We start from the raw sequence: 26174 nt of genomic DNA, 5'->3' as shown, positions 1-26174 counted from the left end.
TACATCTGATACTGCATTTGTTGACTGAAAAAGGAGAGGAAAATAGTAAGAAAATGCTGGTCCACACTGCTGAGGTGAGTAAGAGTTGTTAATTTGGGACTCACTCAGAGTTCATTTAAGCTGATAGAATCCCACTGCCTGCTTTTGCCTTTTGATTTGGTCATTTTTACAGTGAAAGGTCATAAGAGGAAGTTTTCTAGCCCATTCTTTGGAGGTTTTAGTGACCCAATACAGTATGTAGACTTCTCATTTTGGGCATCTGCATTAGACCAGGTAAGTGTTAACTTTGTATTCTGTATACAAATTGAGTGACTGAATTTGAACCAAAAGGTGATAAGAGGATAAGTCATTTATATCAGATAATAGACAGTGCTAACTCTGATTTACACTGTGAAGTCATTTTCTGAGAGTTATTTCAATATTTAATCATTGAGATGAAGACAAGGGGTGGAAATCTGGATTTTAAATTAAAAGATATCTTGTGTTAGCAGAAGCTTGGGAAAATGGGATTTTGTGTGTCAGAAAGCCATTCACCTAGAAGGAATCTCATTTTCCTTTCTTTAATATAGACCTCACCTCCTACTTATATTTTTTTCATTTTCAGATTGAACTGGAACAAAAATTACTGCAACAGAAAGAATTTTCCAGAAAGACTTAAGGGAAGTATTAAAAATAAGAGGCAAGGTATGTTCTGCAATGCGTGTTTGCACAGTTCCAAGTGAAATTTGTGAGAAATTGTAACACATCTCCACAACTTGCACAACACAGAGACTTAGGAACTATATAAGAAATATAAGAAATGGCACATAGCTCTGAATTCTCTTGCACTGTTATTTTCAGATCATTCATGATCATGATCGGGTAGCAATTAGGTAAGTTACACTAAGGGATTGTATTTACATTTCATTCAATTACAGCTCTGAAAGTGCTTAATGCAGTGTATGTTTGGAAGGGAATTTAGCTGCACTCCCTACCAAGAGGGCAGTCCTCAGGGACCTTTGTTCTATTATCTTCCGTGTAAAAACAGGAAAAATATCTGGAACGCAAGTACGGAAAAAAATGTCTCCTCAAAGCCAGATTTCTTTGCTTTATATTTTGGTTTGTAGTATAACATTCATCACTTGTGGAATAGAAGGTGAGATACAAAATCTTTTGTAACTGCTGATGGGGAAGCAACTGCATTAGCAAGTTACAGGGTAGTAGTTTTCAAAGTCAGTACATTTCTCATACTTGTGTTAGCAATCAAAAGTATCCTAATAATCTCAATGCAAAAGTGGCTATTTTTGTGGGAGGAAACCATTTCTGAGATGGTTTTATGAAAATAATGAAAGGCCTCATTTCTTAAATAGTAGAAATCAGAACATTTCTGAATTACCTAAACTATTTTGAAAATCTTCTATTGGATGGTAAATAGAAGATGTTAATGATTTTGACAGTTACGGCTTTCTCTGAAATTGTTTTTAAGATTTATAATGTTGCACAGTGAATAAACTGTCCTGCCTAGCTCCAGTTGTCGTAAGTGGAGCCAGTTATGGAAGTGTTTGGCAAGGGGTCTCTGTTACTGCACAAAACTTGAACAAAATTGAACAAGCTGAAATCTTCTAAATATATGAGCTGGTAAAAAAACGCTTCACTGAAAAATCTATCTGATAGCTATGAAGATGCAACTTAATTATTTTTCTTATGTGTAATCTAGGACAGAAGGGTGCTGAACCAGAAGTGACTATTGCGCATGGACGGCTCAGAGGAAAACAAGCGAACGTGAAGGGGACGGATAGACTTGTAAACGTTTTCCTTGGGATTCCTTTTGCAAAAGCACCAGTTGGATCCTTGAGGTTTTCCCCACCTGAACCACCTGAACCCTGGAATGATCTGAGAGATGCAACTTCCTACCCACCACTGTGAGACCCCTTCAGTTCATTTATATATAAGACTTGCTTGTGTTTGTCAGCATTGTGTTTATTAGCGTACAAATACCTGATTTTAAGTAAGGCACTTGGATTGACTGGTAGTGAAATATTTTGTAAGACCTGTGGAACTAGGAAGTATAAAGAATACCTGGTAAAATCCTTTATTTGGAGATCCAGTTTTCTTGTTATACTATTCTGAATTAATTAATCTTTTAAAGTAAAAGTACAGAGCTATGCTTTTACAGTTGACACCTCTAACTGTATATAAATAACACACAGTTGAAGCACCATGTGGAAATTCAGTCTGATAAAGAAAATGTGTTTTGTTTATCATTGTTACATCATTGGTATTGCAGTTTTATTACTAATAGTCACACTTTCTTTCTTTTGTAAAGATGTCCTCAAGATCTGACCATGTTGAAAAAAGCTGAAAAAAATTATCGAGAAAAACACATTCCATTCCGAACTTCTGAGGACTGTTTGTATCTAAATGTTTACAGCCCTGCTGGTTCAGACAAGAAGGACAAATTACCAGTATGTAAACCCATTGTGCAAACTTGCATTGTACAAAGTTTGCATCTAATCATGTCTCCTAAATTGCTTAATTGCTTTTGAAAATATTATTCTCCATTAGTAATTATACAAAATTCACAGTCCACCAACTTAAAATTCAGTTCCCATTGACTTTCAGAGGTTAGAAGTTCCTAATTCTCTGATGTTGTCTCCCCTTTTCAAATGAAATCTGCCAAGCAATTTATAAAAGAATGTATTACCCTTTTCTCTTGAAGGTAATGGTATGGATCCATGGAGGCAATTTTGTATTTGGTGGTGCTTCTAGGTATGATGGTTCTGCACTATCAGCCTATGAGAATGTTGTGGTAGTAATAATTCAGTACAGACTTGGACTGCTTGGATTCTTCTGGTAAGATGACCTGATTCACTTTTTACTAAACACTATCTTGTGTAAAGCATGGATAATCTTGTTTTCTAGATCGACTGAAATTGTACACCAGCTTCCCACTGGTACAGTGGTTTAAGTATGTATTTAACTGAAATCCAGACATGAGGTCATTAAGAATGTAGTCCTTAACTGCCATTTGCATTGCCATTTGATTACAACCTACTACCAAATCATAGTTGGATTTATTTGGTTCTCTGTAGGGTTTTTCCATTTTGCCGTTAACTCTGTCCATTGGTGCATAAAACAGAAATTCATATAATGTAAAGGCCAGATATCCATCTGTGCATGGATGAACAATAGAAGTCAGTAAGTAAGTGGGTCTTAGATCTGGCTATGAAGGGCTATGAAGGATCAGTAAATACAGATCTTTCCTTGGCCAAATAGGGCACTTTGCACAAACTGTAAATTGGAAGGGTTAATATTGTCTGGTATTAGAAGAACTATTACTTTTCCTGAGAAGTTAGCTTATACTGCTTTTCTTTCAGTACTGGTGATCAACATGCTCGTGGGAACTGGGGACTTTTGGATCAAGTAGCAGCTCTTCGTTGGATCCAAGAAAATATTGAACACTTTGGTGGAGATCCAGGATCTGTTACACTCTTTGGTGTATCTGCAGGATCTTGCTCTATTTATGGACATGTAAGCATGCAATGGGTATACTAAAAAGTAAAGGCTTAAAAAAATTTCGGTAGTAAACTCAACTAGTGTAACATTTAATGCTTAATCCAGTTTTTGAAAATAAGATCAGTGGCACATTGCTCTAAGTCTGGACACTTTTCCTATAAGCATATAAAAGTATTTATTTCCCTACTGAATGCATCAATCTAGTTGAGCAAAAAGGCATGGGATAAGGACTATTATTTAGTATAAATATTTTCTGTTCTTCCCTTTTTGGCAGATTATGTCTCCTTTGTCTAAAGGTCTCTTTCATAAAGCAATATCAGAGAGTGGAATTCTAATCCCCCCTAATAAAAATTCACTTATTTCAACACATCTTAAGGTAGGCTCATTTTTGCATTTTAAAGTCTTTGTAACATAAAATATTTCTTATATCCGATTCTTTTCTTACAAGAAAAAGAGGAAAATATGATTGCATATTGTGCATAAAAGTTTATTTAAATTTGTTTTCAAGGCATATGTATAGATACATAGTTTAGCACTAAGTAAGTTTTTAATTCAAATAGTCCATTTATTTTCAATCCTACCATGGACATTTGGTGTTAGAAATAGATTGCACAGTTATGTGATTATAGTGTCTGTAGGTAGATTTAAGTATTTTCAATTACACACATGCCCAGCTAGGCATATACCCATTTTCGTGCATACTGTCACTTATACAGTGACTGTGGAATTTATTATGGGAAGTTTAATTAGAATCCAGAAGACGTACTCAATTTTTATTCAGTTATGGTCTTTTATGGAGTGCTTTTACTTCAAATAAAGACCATCAAAACAACAATAAAAAGCCTGTAAATTAAATTCCTCTGTAAAAGTATCTTTGTATTTCTCTTCCTGAAGTGGTAGTCAGTAATAATGTCAAAACCACAAGCTGATTCTTTGAATTTTCTTATTTGATTTATTTCACAACTTAGTATTATCTCAAGAGCAAGGTTTGTTATAGAACAATGAATGAAAATATAGCAAAAGAGAAGTACGCAGGAGTGATTTGACTTCATGATCTAACTATAGTATTTCTAGTAAAATAAAGTACTTCAAGATCTATCAATCTCACCTAAACTAGGCTTTATTTAAAGCTGCTAATAGTACTGTGTGTAATAATTTTATGCATATAAATTACTCAAAGACTACCTCATGGCTAACAGTTCTTGTCTTTGTTAATAACTTTCAGAAAATTGCAAGTATATTTAAGTGTGAGACTAGTAGTTCACTTTCACTCATAAACTGCCTGAGGAACCAAGAAGCAATGGATATTGTCTCTAACAGTACGGTAGGTGAAACAGATTTTTTTAATGGCCCATTTGCAAAACTTTAGTTCATCTTCTGAATGGAGTTAATAGTTAGCCTGTTCCAAAGTTTATTTTTCTGAATTTTTGTTAAAGTACACCCTATATATTCAAATAATTTCACAGAGTATTTTTTCATAATTTTTAATGAAGCACTTGTAAAGTTGTGAGCAAGACTTGAGCACATGTTTCAATGAGAGTTGGAAACGGAACAGGATCAGGAAATGATTAAATTGCTTCTTAACGTGCTAAAACCAGGCTAGCATTTCATACTCTTGTGCAAAACTCTAAATGTATGTTACAGTGGCTGTATATACCTAGATTTCTGAAAGTTCTTTTTTGCATTTGGAACATTAAACATGGATGTTTTATTACGTGTTTTGAAGGAAAAAGGAAAACACTACTGACAAGTAATTTTTTTTTTTTTTTTTTTTTCTGCTCATTCAGGAAATCCAGCTTCTACCCTTAGTTTTGGATGGAGTATTCCTTCATAAGTTGCCTGAAGAGATCTTGACTGGAAAGGAGTTTAATATGGTCCCACTGATGATAGGAGTCACCAACAATGAATTTGGCTGGAACATTAGATCTGTAATTTAATGTCTATTCTTCATTTTTTGGAATGTTTGTATTAACAGATGCAGGCAACTCTGAGAAGAGTAGGTGAGGTGTTCGCTGGTAGGACACCTTTTATGTATGCATTGTTGAAAATATATACAAAGTCAATTTTGCTTGAGTTATGATTCTGTAGTGACCCAGAACCAGCTGGTCACAAAACAGTGAGACAGGCTCCATCCTGCAAGCTGAACTATATGAACATCCTTGGATCTTCAATATTATACAGTTTTTTCTCTTCCTAAAATTGTCTAGGCATAGAAAGGAAAAATAATGCAGCGGTCAAGAGTTTATTCCTCATAGAAAAATAAAAATAATTATTTACCCCACAACAAACACACAATATAAAAGATTGATACACAGTACATTTAAAATGCTACAGTGATCACTGTAAGCAGCTTACCCCATATGTCCTGAACTCTGATGACTGCTGGTTATTTTATTGACCCTGTGTTCCTTGTTAGCATTTAGAAAGATCGATTGGCTGAAAATCTCAGATGGGAACAAAGAATAGGGTTAGCGTGGGTGTCCAACCCACTCTCAGTGCATAAATTCTTTTGCACACAAATTCCATGGGTGACTCCAAGAGAGCAGTTGCTATGCAGTGCTGCAAACTGCAAGGGGTGGATTTGTGATTTTTCTTCATAATATGATGCTTCAAAAATCACCACCAGCAGTAATAATAAACTGGAGTAAAATTGTTTCAATATTGAAAACTTCGGAGAAGTTGAGTGGCTGCCATAACATTATTTTTTTCTTTGCAGACGTCACCAATACCAGGTTTGAAAGATGTCAAAGATAAAAAATCAATCACTTCAACATTAGAGTTTCTACTACCAATGATGGTAAGAATTGTTGTACTAATCCAAATTAAGATGTAAAACCTCTTTTTAATTCGTATACCAGATTTGTGAAATTTTGTATTCTCTAATTTCCTGGCTGAGCCATATCTTACTAGGGCTTACTAGGGTAATCTTATACTTTGAGGAGAGTCCCAGCAAAGTTGACAGGACTGCACTGTATGGAGCTAATCAGAAATAGGATTGAGTCAGACCTAGTTTTTGGGAAACATGTTTTTTTCTTCTAGACCTCAAAACCAATGTTTTTACATTATGTATTTGTTTGTAGGATTACAGCAATAGTACCCTTAATCCTACAGAATTTGATGTCTAATTGCCTGGCAGATGGGTTTCCAAGCAAGATTTTTCAATAAATTAAATGTAGCTTTTTAAATAGTTTTCTAAAATACTTTGCACTCCTTGTTTTGAAATGTATCATTCAAGCAGTAAATTGTAACGCTAACAACCTAAGCTAGGTTTAGAGATGCTGTTGGTCTTGCTCTGTACTCTAATAGAACCATAGAATCATTTGTTCAGTTTTGGGCACCTCTCTACAAGAAGGTCACACATCAAGGTGCTGGAGCATGTCCAGAGAAGGGCAACAAAGCTGGTTAAGGGTCTAGAGAGCAAGTATTATGAGGAGCAGCTGAGGGAGCTGGGTTTGATTAACTTACAGAAAAAGAAGCTCAGGGGAGACCTTGTCACACTGCACCATTACCTGTGGAGTAAAGGTAAAGGAGGCTACGGTGAGGTGCGGATCATTCTCTTCTCCTAAGCACTAAGTGATAAGGCATGAGGAAATGGCCTTAAGTTGTGCCAGGGGAGTTTTAGTTTGGATATTTGGAAAAACTTCTTCACTGAAAGGGCTGTGAAGTATTGGAACAGGCTGCCCAGGGAACTAGTGGAATCACCATCCCTAGAGGTCTTCAAAATTGCATAGATGTAGTGCTTAGTGACATGACTTAACAGTGGACTTGGCAGTGCTAAGTTAAAGGTTGGACCAGAATAGTCAACACAGCTTCCAGGGACTGAACTTGCTTTTGTTATTCCTCTCTCTTCTCTTCTGAAGAAAAGAGATTCCAAAGGCATTATCAAGATGGAGGAAATTCCAAGCTTCTGGAACTTCATTGCTTCCTACAGAGTTTCAATAATATAAATATAATATAAATCTGTTGTAAAGTTGACCTGAGTTTTGTTGTGTTGTTTTGTTTTGTTTCACAAAAAGTCTAAACAGGTTTTATTTGCCATCATACTTTCCCATCAATGTGGGTGCTACCCTGCATTCTTATGCCTTTTCAGAATCTCTGAAGTTTAAAAGATGACATTTTTAGATTGATTTTTTTTTTTTCTGGTTGTTTCTTGTTCCACCTTTTTCTCTTAGGATTTACCAGCAGAGTTATTGCCTATGATAATGGATGAGTATCTGGGAAACACAGATGATCCTGCTGAGCTACGGGACCAATTTCTCGACTTGCTGGGGGATGTAGGATTTGTCATGCCATCCATTAAAGCGTTAAATTATCACAAGGGTGAGCTAGTGAATTCTAGCTAGTGAGCAGTCTTAAAACAATACATTCAAACCTCTTTCTGCATGCTAGATTAAACAATATAGAAGAAAATCCTGTTGTGTAGGCCGCCCTTCTTGAAATTCCTACAGGGAACTTTGAGGGTAAAGAGTGATTTAGGTGTGCAGGACCATGGCAAGCAAGTGACAGCTTTACCTTTGTACTAGTGTTTTGGACTTGTGTTCATACTCACAATATATTGAGAGCAGAGCATGATAACACAGGTGCATGGTTTCTAAGTGAAGTACACAGGCCTAAAAAATAATTAAAAAAAATAAAAAACAAAGGAACCAGGATTGTTTTTTGGCCCACAGCTACATGGGAAATCAGCAGCTCTGTAGTCGAGATTTTAGGGTATTTAAGTGTGCATTCTTCATTTTGAATTAAAAGTAAAAATACATGTTTGAGTGTAATGTTACATTTAGAAATGTGCCAGGTCACCTATAAAGCTTTGGGCGTATTGAAAAGAATATTTTAAGCAGCCAATGTGAGATGTAATTTATGCACCTCTCCTCTAATTCTCTAAGTGTTACATATTCTAGAGTCTGGAGCTCCTACTTACTTCTTTGAATATCAGCATCGGCCCACTGCATACAGGGATATTAAACCAGAGTATGTGAAAGCCGATCATGGAGATGAAGTTGGCTTTGTCTTTGGAGGACCATATCTGGCAGGTGATATAGGCCTATACGGTAAGGAATGGAACATCATTGTTCATTTATAAATTACTCACATAATACTGACATTATTTGGCATTGCTACTTCCATTTCAATCAGACTAAAGCACACATATTAGTAATGAGACCAAAGTATAACCCTTTTTCCTGTCTGATTTTGTTTAACGTTAGTTTACTGTCTTCACCATTCTTTATCACATACAGACCGTTGTTTCTGGACCACAAGAAGTTATGTATGCTGTAAACAATTTAGCAAATAATGATGTTTTCTAGCAATTTTTCTGTCATTATACCAGCACTGTTTGTGAATTTGCCAAATAGTTTTGGTTGAAAAACAAAACAAGGGAAAGATCAATTTAGCTGGCAGGGAATTAGCAAGGTACTCTGGAAATTTCCCATGAAATCCGACTGCCTGTCAGGACCCAGAGAATGGGGTATGATCTATTTGCAGAGTGTTCCAGCTTGCATTGATTAGAGCAAGGCTGGGACTCCAGTGTTTCACTTCCATATGAAAATACAATAGTTCGGTTAAAGACTGTTTTCTACCATGACTCATTAACCTTTAATCGTTTTATCCAACATGAAACTGGTCCGTTGAGGAAGGATTAAGGGTGTACTCCCAAAATTACATTTGTTTTAACAATTTGAGCATTCTTTTAGGATTTTAGAAATGTGGACTCTGGTTCCTTCAGGAATAATTCCATGTTGCCACAGGCCAAATGAATGTGCTAATCACTGAACAGTTAAATAAAAAATGCCATGTCCTTAAGAATGTGGCAAATCCAGCACTTTCCTTTAACTGCATATGTCTAAAACAATAATACTCAGAATGGAGTCTTTTCTTTCTCACAATACAGACTTTCTTATTTTGAAAAAGAAACACAAAAATATTTTAAATGGAATTCACCATTTATTTTTCTGCTTTTATTTTTTGCTATTTTCGCTGTAGTTCATAGTCTTTTCCAAAGTCCACATAAATGAAAGTATTTCCTTTGACTCCACTGAACTTTGGAGCAACCCAGCTATGTTGTAAAAAGTATTCATTAATTTGTTACTAGAGCTTTTTGATTTTGCTTGTATTTTGTGTCTGTTTATTACTTATGAATTCCCATACTAGAGAAAACTATACACTTATTTTTCTATTTGCCCAGCTTCACTGAAAACATTAAAATATCAAATATTTTTCATGATATGTTGAGTTGTATTTAACATTAAACACAGTAACTAAACTTGCTTTCACAGAATCGATAGGAAAAGACATATGAGTAAGTACTTTTAGATTAATATTCTTAAAATATCGAGACATGGAATGACATCCTTTTGGATCAGAATGCAGAAACCTTGCCTAGTCACGCTTTAAATAACATGAAATTTCAGTCCCACTACTCTAGGATGAGATCTATGAAACTAAACCATGTGGCCCATTTCTTGAGTTGTAATGGTACTCGGAAGAGATGGATTCATTTTTTTTCCAGTTATGCTTCTGGTTTCCTGGAAGGGTACAGACAAATTGCTTTATTTCCTTTATCTAAACTCCCCTATTTGTAGAATAAGGGTAATAATGCTGATCTCATTCATAAAAAGTGCTGAAATCTCCTGATGATTGCTGGATTACTAATACATTTCAGGTGTGGTGCTTTTGTTGCAATCAGGAAGTTTAGTCAAGACCAACATATTCAGACTGAAATGCTGCTTAAGTAGCAACATGGTTTTGATTTTTGCCATCTATAATAACTGTTTTACATTTTGTTTCTCAGATGAAGCTACAGAGGAAGAAAAAAACCTTAGCAAAACGCTAATGAAGTACTGGGCTAACTTTGCTCAAAATGGGTGAGAATTAGATTCATGACAGATTCATTACAAAAGTAATTTAGCTACTTTGTACTGACTCCATAGTGAATCAGTTGTGTTGTTGTTTCATTCTTAATTGCTGTGATTAAATTCCCCAGTGGATTGGAGAGGGTATTCACTCTTTCTTTCTTATTGTTTACAGAGATCCTAATGGGGAAGGTTTGGTTGAATGGCCATCTTATAACCTAAATGAAGAATACTTGCAGATAAACTTAAAACAAAAGAAAGCTAGAAAGTTGAAGGAAAAGAGGGTAGACTTTTGGAAAAAGATTATGTTTGAATGGACAAATAACAAAAGAATGGAAAACAGGAAGGTTAATTCAGAGTTATAATTTATAGTTTAAACACACATAATAGGCATACTACTAGGATACCAAAAGAAATTACTTAAAATATTTTTGAGGATAAGATAATGTGTTCATTCCTTTTACGTTTTCTTCACAGTTGTCATATTTATGATTATTCACTGTAATAATTCCAATGGGCCTATTTCCACTTTGTGATCCTTTAATTTTTCCTGGGTTCATGTCCATAACAGAAGCCTCACTTATTAAATGTAGTTACCAGATTTCCCTGCTGCTCAGGTTTTCCTATAGCTTTGCCATGATTGAAGATGGAATGTAGCAGAAACTTGTTTTAATAAAGTTAAATCAATAAAGTCCTGATTTGCAAGTAAAACTGTCTTTGTTACGTCGAGTGTATCAGTGGTGTTACAAAAGTTTTGGTCTGATTCACATACAGAAATGTCCTCTGTGAAGAAAAAAATGAAACTAAATAAGTACTCCTCTATAAATCGGTTTTACAACTGAGATAGTTTATTTCTGACTGTTGTGATACATAGTCTGTTACAGTAGTGCAGTGCTGGAATTAAGACTCCTCTCAAATGTTAGAAAAGAGAAAAATTATCTCTACTACCTCCATTGTTTTCCTTATAAATTTAGCAATAACTATGTTAGAAGGATCAGCTGTGGTAACATAAAGTGTAAGCTTTCTGTCTTTTCCTTGGTTCTTTAGATTGTGCACCAGGCTGTTCTCTGTGCCTCCAGTCAGTTCCAGGTTCTCTGAACAGGTCACAGGCTTCATTACTAGCATTGGAGAGAGATTCATTTACCAGAATTATTCCAGTGCTCTTACCAGCTGATATGCTCATGGACTGCCAAGAACAAGTCTTAACACATCATTTCAGTGTTGCAAAGATCTTCTATGCTATGTCATGTTGCTTCCTATGTCTGACCCAGAGGCTGCTCCAGCTATCCCAGCCGTATTCCTGACCATACTGCTACCTCCCAGCAGCATTATGCAGCACTGTAGATCCTACAGGGATGTCCACACGTTTGCCCACCCTACTCCACTCTTTCTTTAATCTTCATCTCTGGAATAATTTAAGATTGTTCCCAGCTAGTGTAGTCATGTCTTACAGTAACTACCTGGACATCCCTTCTTTCTGAATGACTTTATTGGAATAAATAGGGTGGGGTTTCCTATGTCTTTCTGCCCATGTTCTGTTGCCAGTCAGAACTCAGGAGATCAGGTTAGACTGTTAGTGTAACTGCTGTTTTGGCAAGTGAGAATTCCTGGTAATAAGCATCTGTCCATTGTCCTTTGTTTTAGGTAAAGTGTTTTGTGAAGGGAATATAATCTCAAAGTAGTCTTGAAAGATTTTTATTGTACACATAGTTCCCCTGAGGGGCTGTACCTTTCCCTTTAAAAGGAGAAAAACAGGCAGCATTGTATGTATATGTACAGAATATATGCTTGTGTTGTACTCTGCATGCAGAGATGTGCAGGAGAATTGACTTTTTACATACAGGCACAGCACTAAAATAACTTGCACTGGAAAATGTGAAGAGATTTTATTCCTATCTGCTTAGGGGATGAGTGCTCTGAAAATCTGTCCCATCCCAGAAATATCCTGGTGAGAGATTACCATGTGCTAAAGAGACAGTGTTACAGCTGTCAAAGCACTAGCTTCATAGGCTGTAGCTCTGTTTTACATGCTCCATCTTCATTTAGTCTTCATCAGGGGATGAGTTTTAAAAAAATAAAAATAAACTGTTTTAAATGCATGTTTGAACATTTCTACCCTACATACTTGAAGTAAAATGTATTTGTGAGTTTTTTTGTTTTGTTTTGTTTTGTTTTGTTTTTTAATGGGCTTATAAATGTGGCATTTGTCTCTATTTTTTCTGTTATTGAAATCAGGACAGGTAGCAATGCATGCATTCATGTATAAAGAGGCAAATGTCATCACATGGCAGGATTTTTCTGGCTTGGTCCCTGATGTGCGCATTGCTCACTGGTTGAGGATAAGCTGCAAAATGTTCTTTCTTAAAATTAAATGCAAAGCAGAATTCAGAAATTCCACTTGCCAGGTACGTAGTACTGTCTCCAGATTCCCCAAATTTAGTCTGTATCGAGTAAGGATTTCCACATTTGCAGAGATATGTCCTGTTTGTAGTTCTATACAAAGGTCTGTAGCAAAAGGCGGTAAAGATCTAAAATCCCATTTGTTTATTTTGTCATGTAAATCAGGTCATCACAGTTCACAGATAGCATTTTGCACTGGTAGTAATTTCTGGATGTCTGCTACCTTTGGCCTTCAAGTTGTACATCTCTGGGACCGTGGATGGGATATGAGCTGAGACATATTGTAAAATGGGTACTTGAGCAAGAAAAAGTGAGTAGAACAATGAAAGATTGAAGAGTAAAGCTTGGTAAAAAAGAGTAAATGAAGAGTGAAAATAAAGGGAAAGCAAATTGTAAAGGGCAGAGTTTTAGAAAACCAGAAAGAGCAGGAGATAGAAAATAAATTATTTATGGAAATTCGTAAGGTTTGTTTCAGCACTGTGTTTGGCTTTGTAGCAATGGACTCCTCCTGTAGTTTGTGGGTTACAAGTAGCTGAGGCACGCATGCTCTTCAGGATGGAAACCAAATGTTACAAGCAGGGATTCTTGTAGTTTCACCTTGCACAGAAACAGTTTACCCGTGCTAGGAACCAAAGCAGTCCAAGGACATTCTGAGAGAATTTGCAACAGTATTCAACCAGGCAAACAGGAGAGCAGAGTTTACTACTACAGAGTACTCCTGCCCTTCGCTTCCAGGAAACCTTTATCACACAAATAAGGTAGGAGGTAGTTTATGCTGAAGTCCATTACTTGCAATATAGGTGCCTGTTTCCATTCATTGCCTTTAACAGTGCATACGTGGATCAATACAATACGGACTTTACGTTCATAACAGTACAGACTAATGTCAGCCCAGTTTTGGTGGCATGAACTTTACTCTTGAGAAACAATACAGAAAAAAAAAAAAAAATGAAAAAAAAAAAAGACCCTCAAAGGACATTTATAAAACCATAAAAATTCTACAATGAAGTTACTGACCACATTATTTACTTAGAAGCTCAAATGTGTTATCCCATTTGCCAGTGTATTCTTGCACTAACCATACATTCCAAAACAGCTGATAAGCCATCTAGCATTGGCATTAACAGTGTAGTGGCTGCATCACAGAGCTGCTATAGTACAGAGGGCAAAAGTCTTCTGATCATGGAGTAAATGCTTAAGATAATCAGTCTGCATTGAATATACACATCTGAAACAAGCTGCCAATAGTTTGCATCCCAAGCAGTCCAGTTTAAAGTTGCCTGGATTTACCTACACGTGCTGTAAATCACACCTGTGCAGACATGCTTAGAGTCTAGAGTGAAGCATCTCTTCAGAGTGCATGAATGCAGCCTGAGCACTCAGGACCACTATATGCTTAACATACGTGCTCAACTAATGTAATGACTGTGGGTCTTAGGGCACACGTAGCTGAAACAAAGGTGTGGCACTAAGATAATGTTTAGAAATGCTATCTCAGACAACTGAGAATTGTGATGCCATAGAATTACAAAACAGGCTTTCTGGAACAAAAGCTACTGACTCTTGCCAAAAAAAAAAAAGAAAAAAAGAAAAAAGAAAAAAGAAAAAAAAAAAAAAAGAAAAGCAGGGAAACAGAGAACAAAAACAACCAGCTAGTTACATAGTAGATAATCTCTTTTACTGATAATTTCTTTTATTTCTATTCATCTATCTCTTGCCTCTTTTTTCATATCATGCCTGGGTGACAGACATGAGTTCACACGGAAGTCTCTAAATGCTCCTTATTTCTTCATAGGGATTAAATGTGTGGTTACTACCCAAATCCTTTAATATTGCTCACATGCTACAATAGTTGAGAAAGCCTCTCTCTAGTGTTACAAAACTCTCTTATTTTGAGATAAAAGACAAACATTCCTGAATGCACAGGACTGAGTGGTAGGTGGAGTATCCACCCTGCAGGAAAAGCTGAGATTTTTCTAGTATTGCTTTTGTCAAAAAAATATCCCTTTGTGAGATGAAAAATCTTCCAATTTTGACTTCAGCAATGGCACTTTTTCAGGATTATTGTTTTGGATTTTGATCTTTGTGTATATGCTATGTGTTACATATATTGAAACGAGGCAATTACATACTAAAATGAAGGAAATGTAATAAAACAATAGGGTAGTTTTCCTGGTTTCTTCAGTGTGTAGTGGGAGATTAAGTCCTAATTTGTCAAAGGTGGTAGTGTTAATGTAGCAGGAAGAATCTCCTGATGTTATGAGGACTATTTACAATGTATTTTAAAGCAACTAGTTGAGGCCTGATATTCTGTGAATAAGATTTATAAGAAGCCGTGAGCAGCTAGTATGAAACTTGTGGAGACATTCTGCATATAGGTCTCGCTGTTCCCATATACAGACAAACTGCTGTGCACTCCCCTTGGAGGGAGTGGTTTACAGTCAGGGCAGCAGCTCAGGCTGGCCACAGTTGGCTTGGTTTCACAGCTTGAGAAATGCTTTAACTAATCAGTGTTTGTCTTGCGTAACAGTTATACTTCACAGAGTATTAAAGGCAATACACCGAGGAGGTAAATGTGTGACTAGCATGCAAAATGGCAACTGAAAAGAACACGCTGCTGTCCTTAATTCTCACTGCTGGGATTACAGCACTTGTAGCTACTGGTAAGCTTCAGAATTGTTTTTCACTGTTCCCTCCTGGAAGGAGACTACCTATGGGAATCCCAGCCTTATCTGAGGACCTGGGTGCCCAACCTTGCTGCAGAGAAATTAGGTCTGAATAGCAAATAGTTCTTCATTTCTTCTTTGTGATCTATTTTCAGGTATTTGTCTTTGTTGTTGTTGTTTTTGCAACTAGTAAAATTAAATTCCTCTTGCAAAATTTTGTCTGCTCTGTCAGAGAAGACCAAAATGTGCCATGTTTTTAATTAGATACTGAGAATTTTCACTGTGATATTAAAATAAATCTTACCTAAATGTTTACACCATTTGTATATGCCAGACTATTTTTAGGTATATTAGAAGTTTTTTTCTTTTGTCTGTATCTACTATCAAGAGTCCCAAATATATATTGTGCATTCACAGATCTCTTTCTTAAAAAGGAAATGCTTTTTCTTAATGACAGCAGTCTACTGGACTTTTAACAACTTGGATCAAATGGATTACGATCTACACACAATTACTAATGTGTGTGCATAGTAAGAAAATATATATGATACACCTGAGGGAGATTATACATACAAACACAATCAGAATGAAGGCTGAAATGATGTCATCTATACTGATAGAGTTTGTTGAAGACTTATGTTTGAAAAAATGATATATATTTAGGTAGCTAAATTTCTTAGAAAATTTTCAATTACCAGTTATCTGAATTTCGTGTACACATCCCCCAGGACAAAAAGCAGAACAACCAGAAGTGGTGACCAACTATGGGAGTGTCCGAGGGTACCAAGTCAAAGTAAATGCAGCTGAGAGGAGTGTAAATGTCTTTCTGGGACTTCCTTTTGCTAAGCCTCCTGTTGGACCATTAAGGTTTTCTGAACCCCAGCCACCTGAGCCATGGAACGGTGTCAGAGATGCTGCTTCCTACCCACCAATGTAAGACAATGAGAAAAACATTTATCTTTTTCATCATTTTATATTACATGCAGTTCAAGGACACTGATACGCAAGATGGTCAAAATCCATAAAGATAAATTTCTTAGTGTCATCTCACTACCACCTGCAATTGTTACAATGAATGCATTTCTAAAGATACCTTTATATGCTGCTCTTTTTAGTAAAAAGTGCTGTCCAATGGGCATCAGCAATGAACTAATATGGATCATCACTTGATCAATAATGTTCTATTTTGGGAGCATTTGGCCATTACATAATAATGTTTATAAACTGTGTAACTTTGGAACAGAAACAGAAAGAAGCTGAGGAAATGCTGGAATAAAATATTGGACAAAAAGAATGCTCAATGAATCACATGCTTAATAGAACATCTAAGAAACAGACCAGTTCTAGACTATATTATAAATACCTTATTCCACTTGTACTAGCACCCTTCTTGGAGTGGCTCAAGCCTAATATCTATAATTGCAATACAAAAAACTTTTGCAGATGTAAAATAATTACTACGCATTTTCATTTAAGTAATTTATAGCCATATCCATTTGCAGGTATATTTCTGTTATATTTCGAAACATGCAAAATTAAATCTGCCTGTCACTGTGTACTGCTGTAGTCCGTGACTCCTTTTTACAGAGCTTACTAATGCCAAGTCAATGGAAGAAAATATATTAATGGTGAAAAAACATTTTGTGTTTTCTGTTTCCAGCAATCTAGAAATTTACTAGAGATTGGTTTCTGATTTATACCTAAAGTACATAAAAGCTACGCTTTGTACTATTGAGGTTTTAGTTATTTCTGTTGCTTTTTTTTTTCCTTATATTCAGGTGTCTACAGGACAAAGTAACAGGACAGTATTTTTCAGATGCTATTACTAATAGAAAAGAAAAAGTTCGTCTCCAAATGTCTGAAGATTGCTTATATCTGAATGTATATACACCTGTTTCTACAGAAAAACAGGAGAAGCTGCCTGTAAGCAAAATCACTGTAAAACCTCTAGAAAACTTTATTGCTTCTGTGACTTGATGGAACAAATTGAGCCTGAACTTGAAACTTCTAAAAGCTTCCTAAGGATTATAATAATTTTACAGCAGATCTACAACCTGTACTATATGGAGACTTACAGGTGCAGTTCTCTAATGATGATCCAATTACACACTTTGCACCATTAAATATTTAATTGAGCTTTAGCAGATACAAAAAAAAAAAAAATAAAAATCCTATTTTACAAGTAAAATCTTACTGACACTTTACATAAGTAATGTTTGATTTCATCTAAAAAAAACTGTGAAAAGTCCCAGGGCACTGGTTTAATTTAAGTATTTAATGAAATCAATGTCTGTTATAAGGCTGTTACCCTCCAATTCGAAAGACTTCTACTGTCTGTGAAATTTAATCTGGAAGACTCGGGAGTGAAACCACAAAATACTATATTTAGTTTATATCACTGGAGCTCTTACCTGTGCTGAATTGTTTCTGCTTTTTTCTTTCCAGGTCTTTGTATGGATCCATGGAGGTGGATTAGTTTTTGGAGCAGCTTCATCATATGATGGCTCAGCATTAGCAGCCTTTGACAATGTGGTAGTTGTAACAATTCAGTACAGATTAGGTATTGTTGGATATTTTAGGTAAGATAATCTATCCCAGTTTTTGCTAAGTGATTTCCAAAATTATATGTGCAAATCCTTTGTGACAAGACATGTAGAATACTTGCTTATGCAAATAGATTAGATGTACCTTATTAGATGTATCTATATTACACATGCAAGTTGGGAACACCTTACAACTCCCAAATCTGCTTCAAAATCTGGTCTTGCCTGATAGTCTGATCTCAGCCATTTCTTTTTAAGTTATGTAGAGATGTTCTTTTACAGCTGATTTCTTATACTTCAGATTGTATTTATCTCTATCTTTTTTCTGAAATCAAGCATTTAAACATATTCTTTCTTTCTAGCACTGGTGACAAGCATGCTCGTGGTAACTGGGGGTATTTGGACCAAGTAGCAGCTCTCCAGTGGATTCAGGAAAATATCATACATTTTAGAGGAGATCCAGGATCTGTCACCATTGTTGGAGAATCTGCAGGAGGAATCAGTGTTTCTGCTCTTGTAAGTTCACAGGTCATGAATTTTAATTAATTAAGGAAAACAAAACAAAACAAAAAACAAAAACAAAACTGTCCACATTCATTCTTAGTACCTTAATGAAAAATCAGTGAGAGAAAAAAGTAGAGCTTTATAGTAAACCACACATCACCTTGGTCTATAATACAATGTGATATCAGTGCAGCTTCTGATTGTTGAAAAGGTTCTTTTCATATACAACTCTTGTAGTTTAGACCCAAGATTCATCATCTCCTAATTTGAATTCTGGGGTTTTTGGCTTTTGCAAAATGTATCCTTTTGAGAAAAGTTCTCTGAGAGGAAGCCCTGTTGCCCATTTCCTGTATGCTGCAACAGTCACTTGTGCAAAGTAACCCAGGTGAGTAGTCATGATATGTGAACTAGACTTGCATTTTATGACTCAGTGATGATGCAGATTTTTTACACCAACACTGAGCATATTGATTAAGAGATTCTTCTTTTCCAGTCTCTCACAATTTGCTACAGATCACACAGAGAGCCTGGGGTTTAGTGATGAATGCACTTCAGCAGTAATTTCCGTTTGCTAACCTCCTACATTCTAATAGTTGTTTATTCCCTTTCTGCAGCACAGCCAGACTATCCTTGAAATAGTTATCTGTTCCATATCTGGCTTGCAGTTTAGTTCCATGAAGTCCTGGAAGCAAGGTGCTATGGAAGTTGAAGAGGCAGGCATGAACTCCTTATCCCTGATATTACTGCCAAAGACTTTTGCATAGCTGAATTATGGTCAGAGTTTACAGAATAACAATCTTATGACATTTGTTTTCAAAATATTTTAAAAGGCATTTCCTGATACTGAAATTCTAAGTCAGTGGTCAGAATGTAATTCTTGTAATGCTTGTTCTTGCCTTTTTTCAGATCTTATCTCCTCTGGCAAAGGGCTTGTTCCATAAGGCCATTTCAGAGAGTGGTACTGCGGTCAGGATTTTGTTCACTGACCAGCCTGAGGAGCAAGCACAGGTGGGTATCTTTTTTTTCTTTTTTTTTTTTTCTTTTTTTTTTTTTCCTGATATTTTTGCATGCCATAAATGGTTTATTCGAAAAAGCAGCTCTAGGCCTTTTTCTTGTGAAACTGCAATCACAGTCACTAGAGATAGTATTTGTGTGTGCAGATAATACATATTTAATGAGTCTTTGCTTTCAAAATACGCAAATATCCACAGATGTCTGAGTGAAAGTAGAAGACTGAGGAAGCAGAGACAGAAAGCAGGGAGCAAGTGTGAAATGTAAAGAAATACTGTAACATGTAATGTCTTTAGAAAAAGTTGAGCTGTAATTTTTGGCTGGAAAATGCCACCAGATTCTGACTACTGTTGTCTTTTCCTCCCGTTTGATACCTGTTGTGCTCAAAGAAACAAGACTTTATTCAATTTGTTTATAATTAAATAGAAGAGCTCACTTCAACCCAATTTTTTCAGCTGCAAGAAAAAAATCTCAAGAAACCTCTTTTTGTTAATCTGGGTTGTATTAAAGGCAATATTGTGATGAATTCTGTATCTCTAATGACAACTGAGAAATAATGTTACCCCCCAAAACTATACATCATTAAGAAAGGTGTAGCATGCTCTTTGTTATCATCTACATGTCTGTATTCTGAATATGGATCACTTGAGCTCCTTTATGCTATTCTGCCTTCTCAGCCCAGCATGATATTTACCAGAACCTTGGTCTGGTGCTGTATGAAAATGTTTTGAAGAGTATGTTTTGTCTTTCTGCTCAGCCCACAACATGAAGGGTTATGAGAGCTTCCTATTCTCTGCATTTGCAGCTGAAAAGTATCTGGCTGTGCTCATCCTTTCTGAGAAATGTAGACCACCACACACTGGACTCTCAGATTCAATGACACAGAAGAGCCTTCTGTGGGAAGCCTATGGATAATCAGTAAATTAAAACATGATTGTTCTTTTTATTAATTGCAGAGAATTGCTACTGCAGCTGGCTGTGAAAAATCCAGTTCAGCTGCATTGGTTGAGTGCTTAAGAGAAAAAACTGAGGCAGAGATAGAACAGATAACTCTAAAAATGGTAGGTGAAATTATACTACTTGCATTCAAATGACATTTCAAATTTTGTCATAACAGAGTATGATGCATGTGTATTGTAATATTAGGAGAACTTCAGTGTAATGTAACATCTGACTCTTTCTTGACCTTTTCAGGATACGACAACATTGCAGCTATGCTATACCTCATCTGAAAAATGTGAACAGGTTACTTCCCTTTAATTCTGCATGGGCTTTGAGCTACTTGTGTTTGCTGTCATGCTCTACCAAGGGAAGGAAAAGAGCGTATTGAAACGTAAAAGTTTTCCTGGAGAATTTGAGCATTAATTGATACCATATATTATGTCCTACTCAACATTTCTTGTCACTCTACTGGCTTCCCTGTTCATTTGCAGTTTCAACACAGAAGTTAGTTCTTCCCTCACTGCTCCACACATTCATACTGGGATTGAACTACCTAAGAAGAAGCGTAAATTGGATATCACCTACACTTCATGGATATTCAAAATACAATGCTAATCTTCACAAATTTTCTGTCTGGTGCAGAAAATCTGATGAGGAAAATTAAGAGAGAGCTTGAATACTATTACTTCTTATATTTTCACTTGGCACTTAATTTCTTTTGCTTTGCATCTATAGTAAAAATGTTAAGATTTTTTTCTAGAAGAAAAAAATAATGTACTATTGAAGCTTTTGTTTGTTTGTTTGTTTTTCTCCAGCCTCCCATGTTCATCAGTGCATCTCTGGATGGCGTATTTTTTCCTAAGAGTCCCAGGCAATTACTATCTGAAAAAGTGATCAATGCAGTCCCATATATAATAGGAGTAAATAATTGTGAATTTGGATGGGTACTTCCTACAGTAAGAGACACATAATGGTTTTATTCATATATAATTTTGTTAATATAAGATTTCCTAATAAACATATAGCTTCTTTGTCATGCAGATGATGAAATTTCCTGATGTTACAGAAGGTCTGGAGAAAGATGTTGCACGTCAAGTGTTACAGAGCATGTTAGCATTATCGTTTAAGGTAAGAGACCATTTCCAGAATAACTCAGTGCTCCTTCTTCACTGGGCTGGTTCTATATTAATACTGCTGGAGGGATATATTTAAAAGTAGACTGTTCTTTTTGACAGCTTCCTAACTTGGGACAATAATTCCCAAACAGACAGCACAGATGGTGTATTCCTGTTGTTGCTAGTGACTGATAAACACAGAAAATGTTCTAAATTTCCATCCTAAACACCCCATCTTTTTTAAAAGGAGTTCTGTGGAAATCCAGAAGTAATGCAGTTAGCTAAGCATAGGTCTCTTGTGACATTCTGGATACCCTGGGTTATCTAAGCTATGTATGGTACTGGCAGGTATGACTCAAGACCTGTAGAACATACGGGCCTTTATGAAGCAGCAGATGGAGACTAGAAAGGATACCCTGAGATGTTTAAATTTGCACTGAGACCTACATTTAGGCACCTGAGGTTTTCCTTCCCTGTAATTTGCAAAGTTCTCAGTTTTCTGGCTTGTTTGAGCTCTCCTGAAGCTACTAAATATAGAAAATTGCAGATTAGTAAGTAAGAATTAAGGACTTGATAAACATAGACAGTACTTGCAATAGGTCATTCAGAGCCACAGATTTGTATCATGAACTTGCAAAGGCAGAGCACGGGCTTGTTCTGAAAGGGAGTAAATGATGGCCATCTGCAGCAATAAATGAATTTTATGAAATCCTTCTGGATTTCTTTTCTCTTAAGAGAGTTATTTCCATAGAAGGGAGAACAGACTACCATTATCTATCAGCATCACTGACTAATATCTATCTAAAGATGCTTGAAGGCATCCTTTGTGATCTTGCAAGCCTCTTTCCCCTAAGAACATCTATACCTGGTAATGGTGTAACTCCCAATTCTGAACTTGGAGATGCACTCTGGCACAGTTGGGGATTTTCTCTGAAAGAAGGTAACGTTTGGGGTTTAGCCATAGACATGCAGGTAGCATGCCCAGTTAATGCTGTTACTCCTTTTAATATTCATAGTCATTATAAAAAGTATATTTATTATTCATTTCAGGGTGCTACTTCTGACGTTGTTGATCTAGTATACAATGAATACATAGGGGCTGCAGAGAACCGTGCTCAGGTGCGAGATGGCCTTCTTGATTCAATAGCAGATTCTTTGTTTGTTTTTTCAGCCATTGAAGTGGCTAGACACCACAGAGGTGAGTCTCTAATTCAGCATCGATTAGAAGAAATGTAGAATTACATCCTTGGATGTATATGTGGACAGTGTGTATCACACTTCAGTATCAAAAGAACTGATAGTGTTTTCATTTTATCAAAATAGCTTGTGGTGAAAATTTATCATCTTTGATGACAGGCATTTTCAACACTAGCACTCTTCTCTTTAATTTTATTTTCTACTAGATGCTGGCAACCCTGTCTACTTTTATGAATTCCAGCATCGACCAAGCTCAGCAGCAGGTGTTGTACCGGAGTTTGTAAAAGCAGATCATACAGATGAGATTGCCTTTGTCTTTGGAAAGCCATTCTTAGCTGGTGATGTATCCATGCTTGCTAAATAATTATTTCTAAAACATCATTGTTATTAATTGTACTTACCTTTCAGAATATAATATATTTTAGAAATATTGGAATCAAAATAAGCATTTTCTGTCTTCAGTAGTAGTTACTTCTAATGAAGTCATTCATCTGCTGTTCTGTCCTAGAGCTCTGCTCATGTAAAACTCCCACAGCCCAGAGTAAAGAGTAAAATCATTGAGTGGTTTGAGTTGGAAGGGACCCTTAAAGATCATCTAGTCCAGCCTCCTCACCCCCTGCTACAGAACTGATTACAGTCTATTGGAATTGATTTAACTAATATTTTTTATTATTTTTTTTAATGTTGCTATTTCATCTCTCACTTGCAGGGAATGCTACAGAAGAAGAAGCAAAACTTAGCAGAACTGTTATGAAATATTGGACTAACTTTGCTAGAAATGGGTGAGAATCAAAACACTAATTACAGCTCAAGTTTTGTCTGTGCAGCCTGAAACATAATGGCAATATTTGTCTGGTAGTTCCTGTACATTTGGTGGAATTTAAGTATTGAAGCAAATAATTTCTATTCTTAATGACTGCATGAAAAAAAAAACTTTTAAAGAACCTGCAAATCAAACAAAACAAAATAAAAATCCACGAGCAGTGGAGGTTTAGGTCCCAAAGTAATGGGAAATATTAATGTTGGCTATGCCAATTATGAACATTTTGATAAAAATATCCAACTATTCTGGTACTAGAATTACATAATCTGAGCTCCTGTTAGTTTTCTGAAATGATCTCAGCCTGAGAAGTCTGAGCACAATAGATAGGCAACTGGAAAGTTAACTTCTCATTATATTGTTTTCAGAAATCCCAATGGAGAAGGCTTGGTACATTGGCCTCAATATGATCTGGATGAACGATATCTGGAAATAGACCTAATACAAAAGGCAGCGAAGAAATTGAAAGAACGTAAAATCGAGTTTTGGATGCAGCTTACAGAACAAATAATGAGTGACAGAAGAAGAAAACACACAGATTTATAAGAGTTGCAGAGGATACAGCTTCCTTTTAAAACCTGAAGTAAAGTCAAACATTAGTTTGTCAGAATGTAGAGTTTAATAATCACTTACTAACTCACTAGTATGTAATTTGTTGTCATGATCACAGTGAAAGGAGAGATTCAAGGGAAATGTAGAATGGTTGTGGGACTAAAAATCACTAATAAATCACTAATGAAGTAAGCAGGGAAAAAATAAATAAATAAATAAATAAATAAATAAATAAATGCAATCTTGCAGACTGAGCCAATGCTATCTACTCAGTGGATATCAAAACTGAATAATACTCCTGTGGGAAGGGGGAATGAGAGGGGAAAATTGGCAAATATATTGAAATCCATTATAAATTATGTATACTGAATATGTCTTAAGTGTCATAATATGTTGTATGTTCATTCCACTCTTCTTTCAGAAGTGTCTTTAGTTGTCATTCATACAGCCTCTTTCCACTTTCTTTATGTGGAAATAGCTTGTAAGGAGCAGAGCATCCACCAGAAAACAGCTGTGGAGTGTATGGCCTAGGCATCTCACACAGGAAGACAAAATCTCTACCTGCTTTCCTGTTTTGTAAATTGTTCTTAATAAATGTTACTTTTGATTTTTTGGAACTTCCTTTTCTTTCACCTAACTTATAAAGGCTAATTCAAAAATGGTATTGTGAAAGCCACTAGGAGGTCTAAACAAATAATTTTTCTGAAAGTGCAAACTGGGAACTGTGAGGGCTCTTTCTTCCCAGGAGCAGTCAGGACAGCGTGGGACTGATGGGTTTGGCCTTGGGATACCTCCCTCTCCAGTCTGCACTGCCTGAGGCCTGCCTAGCTGCATGGTTGGCTGTCTTATGCACAAAGTGCTGTATGCAATAGAGGAGCAGGCTGGGAAAATGACAGAGACTTCTCTAATTTTTGTAAATTTGTCATTTCTCAGCTGTCCAGTGAGTGAGATGGCAGCCCAAGCTACTCTGTGCAGCAAGGTAGCCTTTGGTTTCAGGCTGCCCAAGTCTGAATTTGGTACTTTGCTTAGGAGGCAAAGCTGCAGAGCGTGGACGGTCTGCACACAGACACCAACTGCTGAGTTCAGGGTACAAATGTACATGTAATATGGTAAAGCAGCAGCTTATAAGGGCTCTCTTATCCATTTGCATGAGGTCTGTTGGCAGCAGTGCTGCCCATGGCTACACAGCGTCTGTGTGAGAGCAGGCTGGTTACCTCGATCCTACTGCCCCAAAGCAGGGGAATAATAAAGGGCATGTGACACCCTTTAAAACTGAGCATGTGAAGCAGCAGAGCAGAGCTATCTGGTCTGGCACTGAAGTGGATTAAGATAACTCACCCAAAAGGTTGCGCTGCGCAGCAGCGATTTCAGGAAAAGGTTGGTTAGGGGTGGTTACAAGGTTTCTTAGGATTAACCTGTAATAACACAAACCATTTCTGTAGAGATTACCTAGTTGTGACAGCAGTGTTTGCTGATACATAAAATATATAAAGGATTAGTTACAGTAGCCTAAACCTGACACTTGAGTACCTTTTCCTTGAATTACTTTTTTATTCAGCTGAAACAAGGCCTTGTCTGATTTTAAAAAATTATTTTCTTTTGCCATAGTAAGGACTAATCGTTACAGCATCTTGGCTATCAGGGCAGTAAGCTTCACAGCAGTTTTGCACACATGCCTATGTCCTTATTTAGACTAAGACTAACATAAATCTTCCTGTTTCTTTCCCCACAGATTTAACTCCACATTATAAATAAACCAGTGCTTGGGATATGGAAGCAGTGCCAGAACCCAGAAACAGGTAGGGAATACATAATAGGTGTGTTTTATAAAATTTTGATTTAAAGTAGTCAAGGTATTTAAAAACTTTAAAAGCCTGAAGTAAATTATGTTGCTAATGTCTGCTTGTGATTGAGTAAAAAAATAATTATATTGCAAATTTGTTTATGATTGAGTAAAAGCGTCTGTGTAACTTCAAAATGTTGTAATTGCTTGATATTACCTCAGGTAATTTTAGCTCATGTAATGTCTATCTGAAGGAGGATTTCCTTTATACTAAAACAAATGGCCTGTTTGGATG

General features: G+C 36.2%; 2 protein-coding genes across 3 annotated transcripts; both read left to right on the top strand.

Annotated features, from left to right (window-relative positions):
* Positions 1-1059: 1059 nt before the first annotated feature.
* LOC118172550 (fatty acyl-CoA hydrolase precursor, medium chain-like) lies at positions 1060-11057 on the top strand. Its single transcript, XM_035336530.1, has 13 exons — positions 1060-1135; positions 1697-1901; positions 2306-2444; positions 2699-2832; positions 3357-3510; positions 3770-3871; positions 4721-4819; positions 5283-5423; positions 6212-6292; positions 7668-7815; positions 8394-8543; positions 10286-10358; positions 10522-11057. Exons 1-13 carry the CDS (start codon positions 1060-1062, stop codon positions 10709-10711), a joined length of 1692 nt encoding a protein of 563 aa, XP_035192421.1. The 3' UTR covers positions 10712-11057.
* Positions 11058-15227: 4170 nt separating this feature from the next.
* LOC118172549 (fatty acyl-CoA hydrolase precursor, medium chain) lies at positions 15228-24292 on the top strand. Of its 2 annotated transcripts, XM_035336528.1 has the most exons (14): positions 15228-15409; positions 16141-16345; positions 17191-17335; positions 17858-17991; positions 18318-18471; positions 19366-19467; positions 20427-20531; positions 20665-20715; positions 21228-21368; positions 21454-21540; positions 22578-22725; positions 22931-23062; positions 23434-23506; positions 23913-24292. In XM_035336528.1, the coding sequence occupies exons 1-14, from the start codon at positions 15340-15342 to the stop codon at positions 24088-24090; spliced, it is 1725 nt and encodes a 574-aa protein (XP_035192419.1). In that variant the 5' UTR covers positions 15228-15339; the 3' UTR covers positions 24091-24292. The 2 variants fall into 2 exon arrangements, with proteins under 2 accessions (XP_035192419.1, XP_035192420.1); XM_035336529.1 differs by lacking the exon at positions 20665-20715 and having other exon boundaries at positions 15229-15409.
* The last annotated feature ends 1882 nt before the right edge of the window (positions 24293-26174 follow it).

The sequence above is a fragment of the Oxyura jamaicensis genome, chromosome 11, assembly GCF_011077185.1.
Source record: "Oxyura jamaicensis isolate SHBP4307 breed ruddy duck chromosome 11, BPBGC_Ojam_1.0, whole genome shotgun sequence".
Classification (NCBI taxonomy): domain Eukaryota; kingdom Metazoa; phylum Chordata; class Aves; order Anseriformes; family Anatidae; genus Oxyura; species Oxyura jamaicensis.
This window is presented reverse-complemented; position numbering and strand designations above follow the sequence as displayed.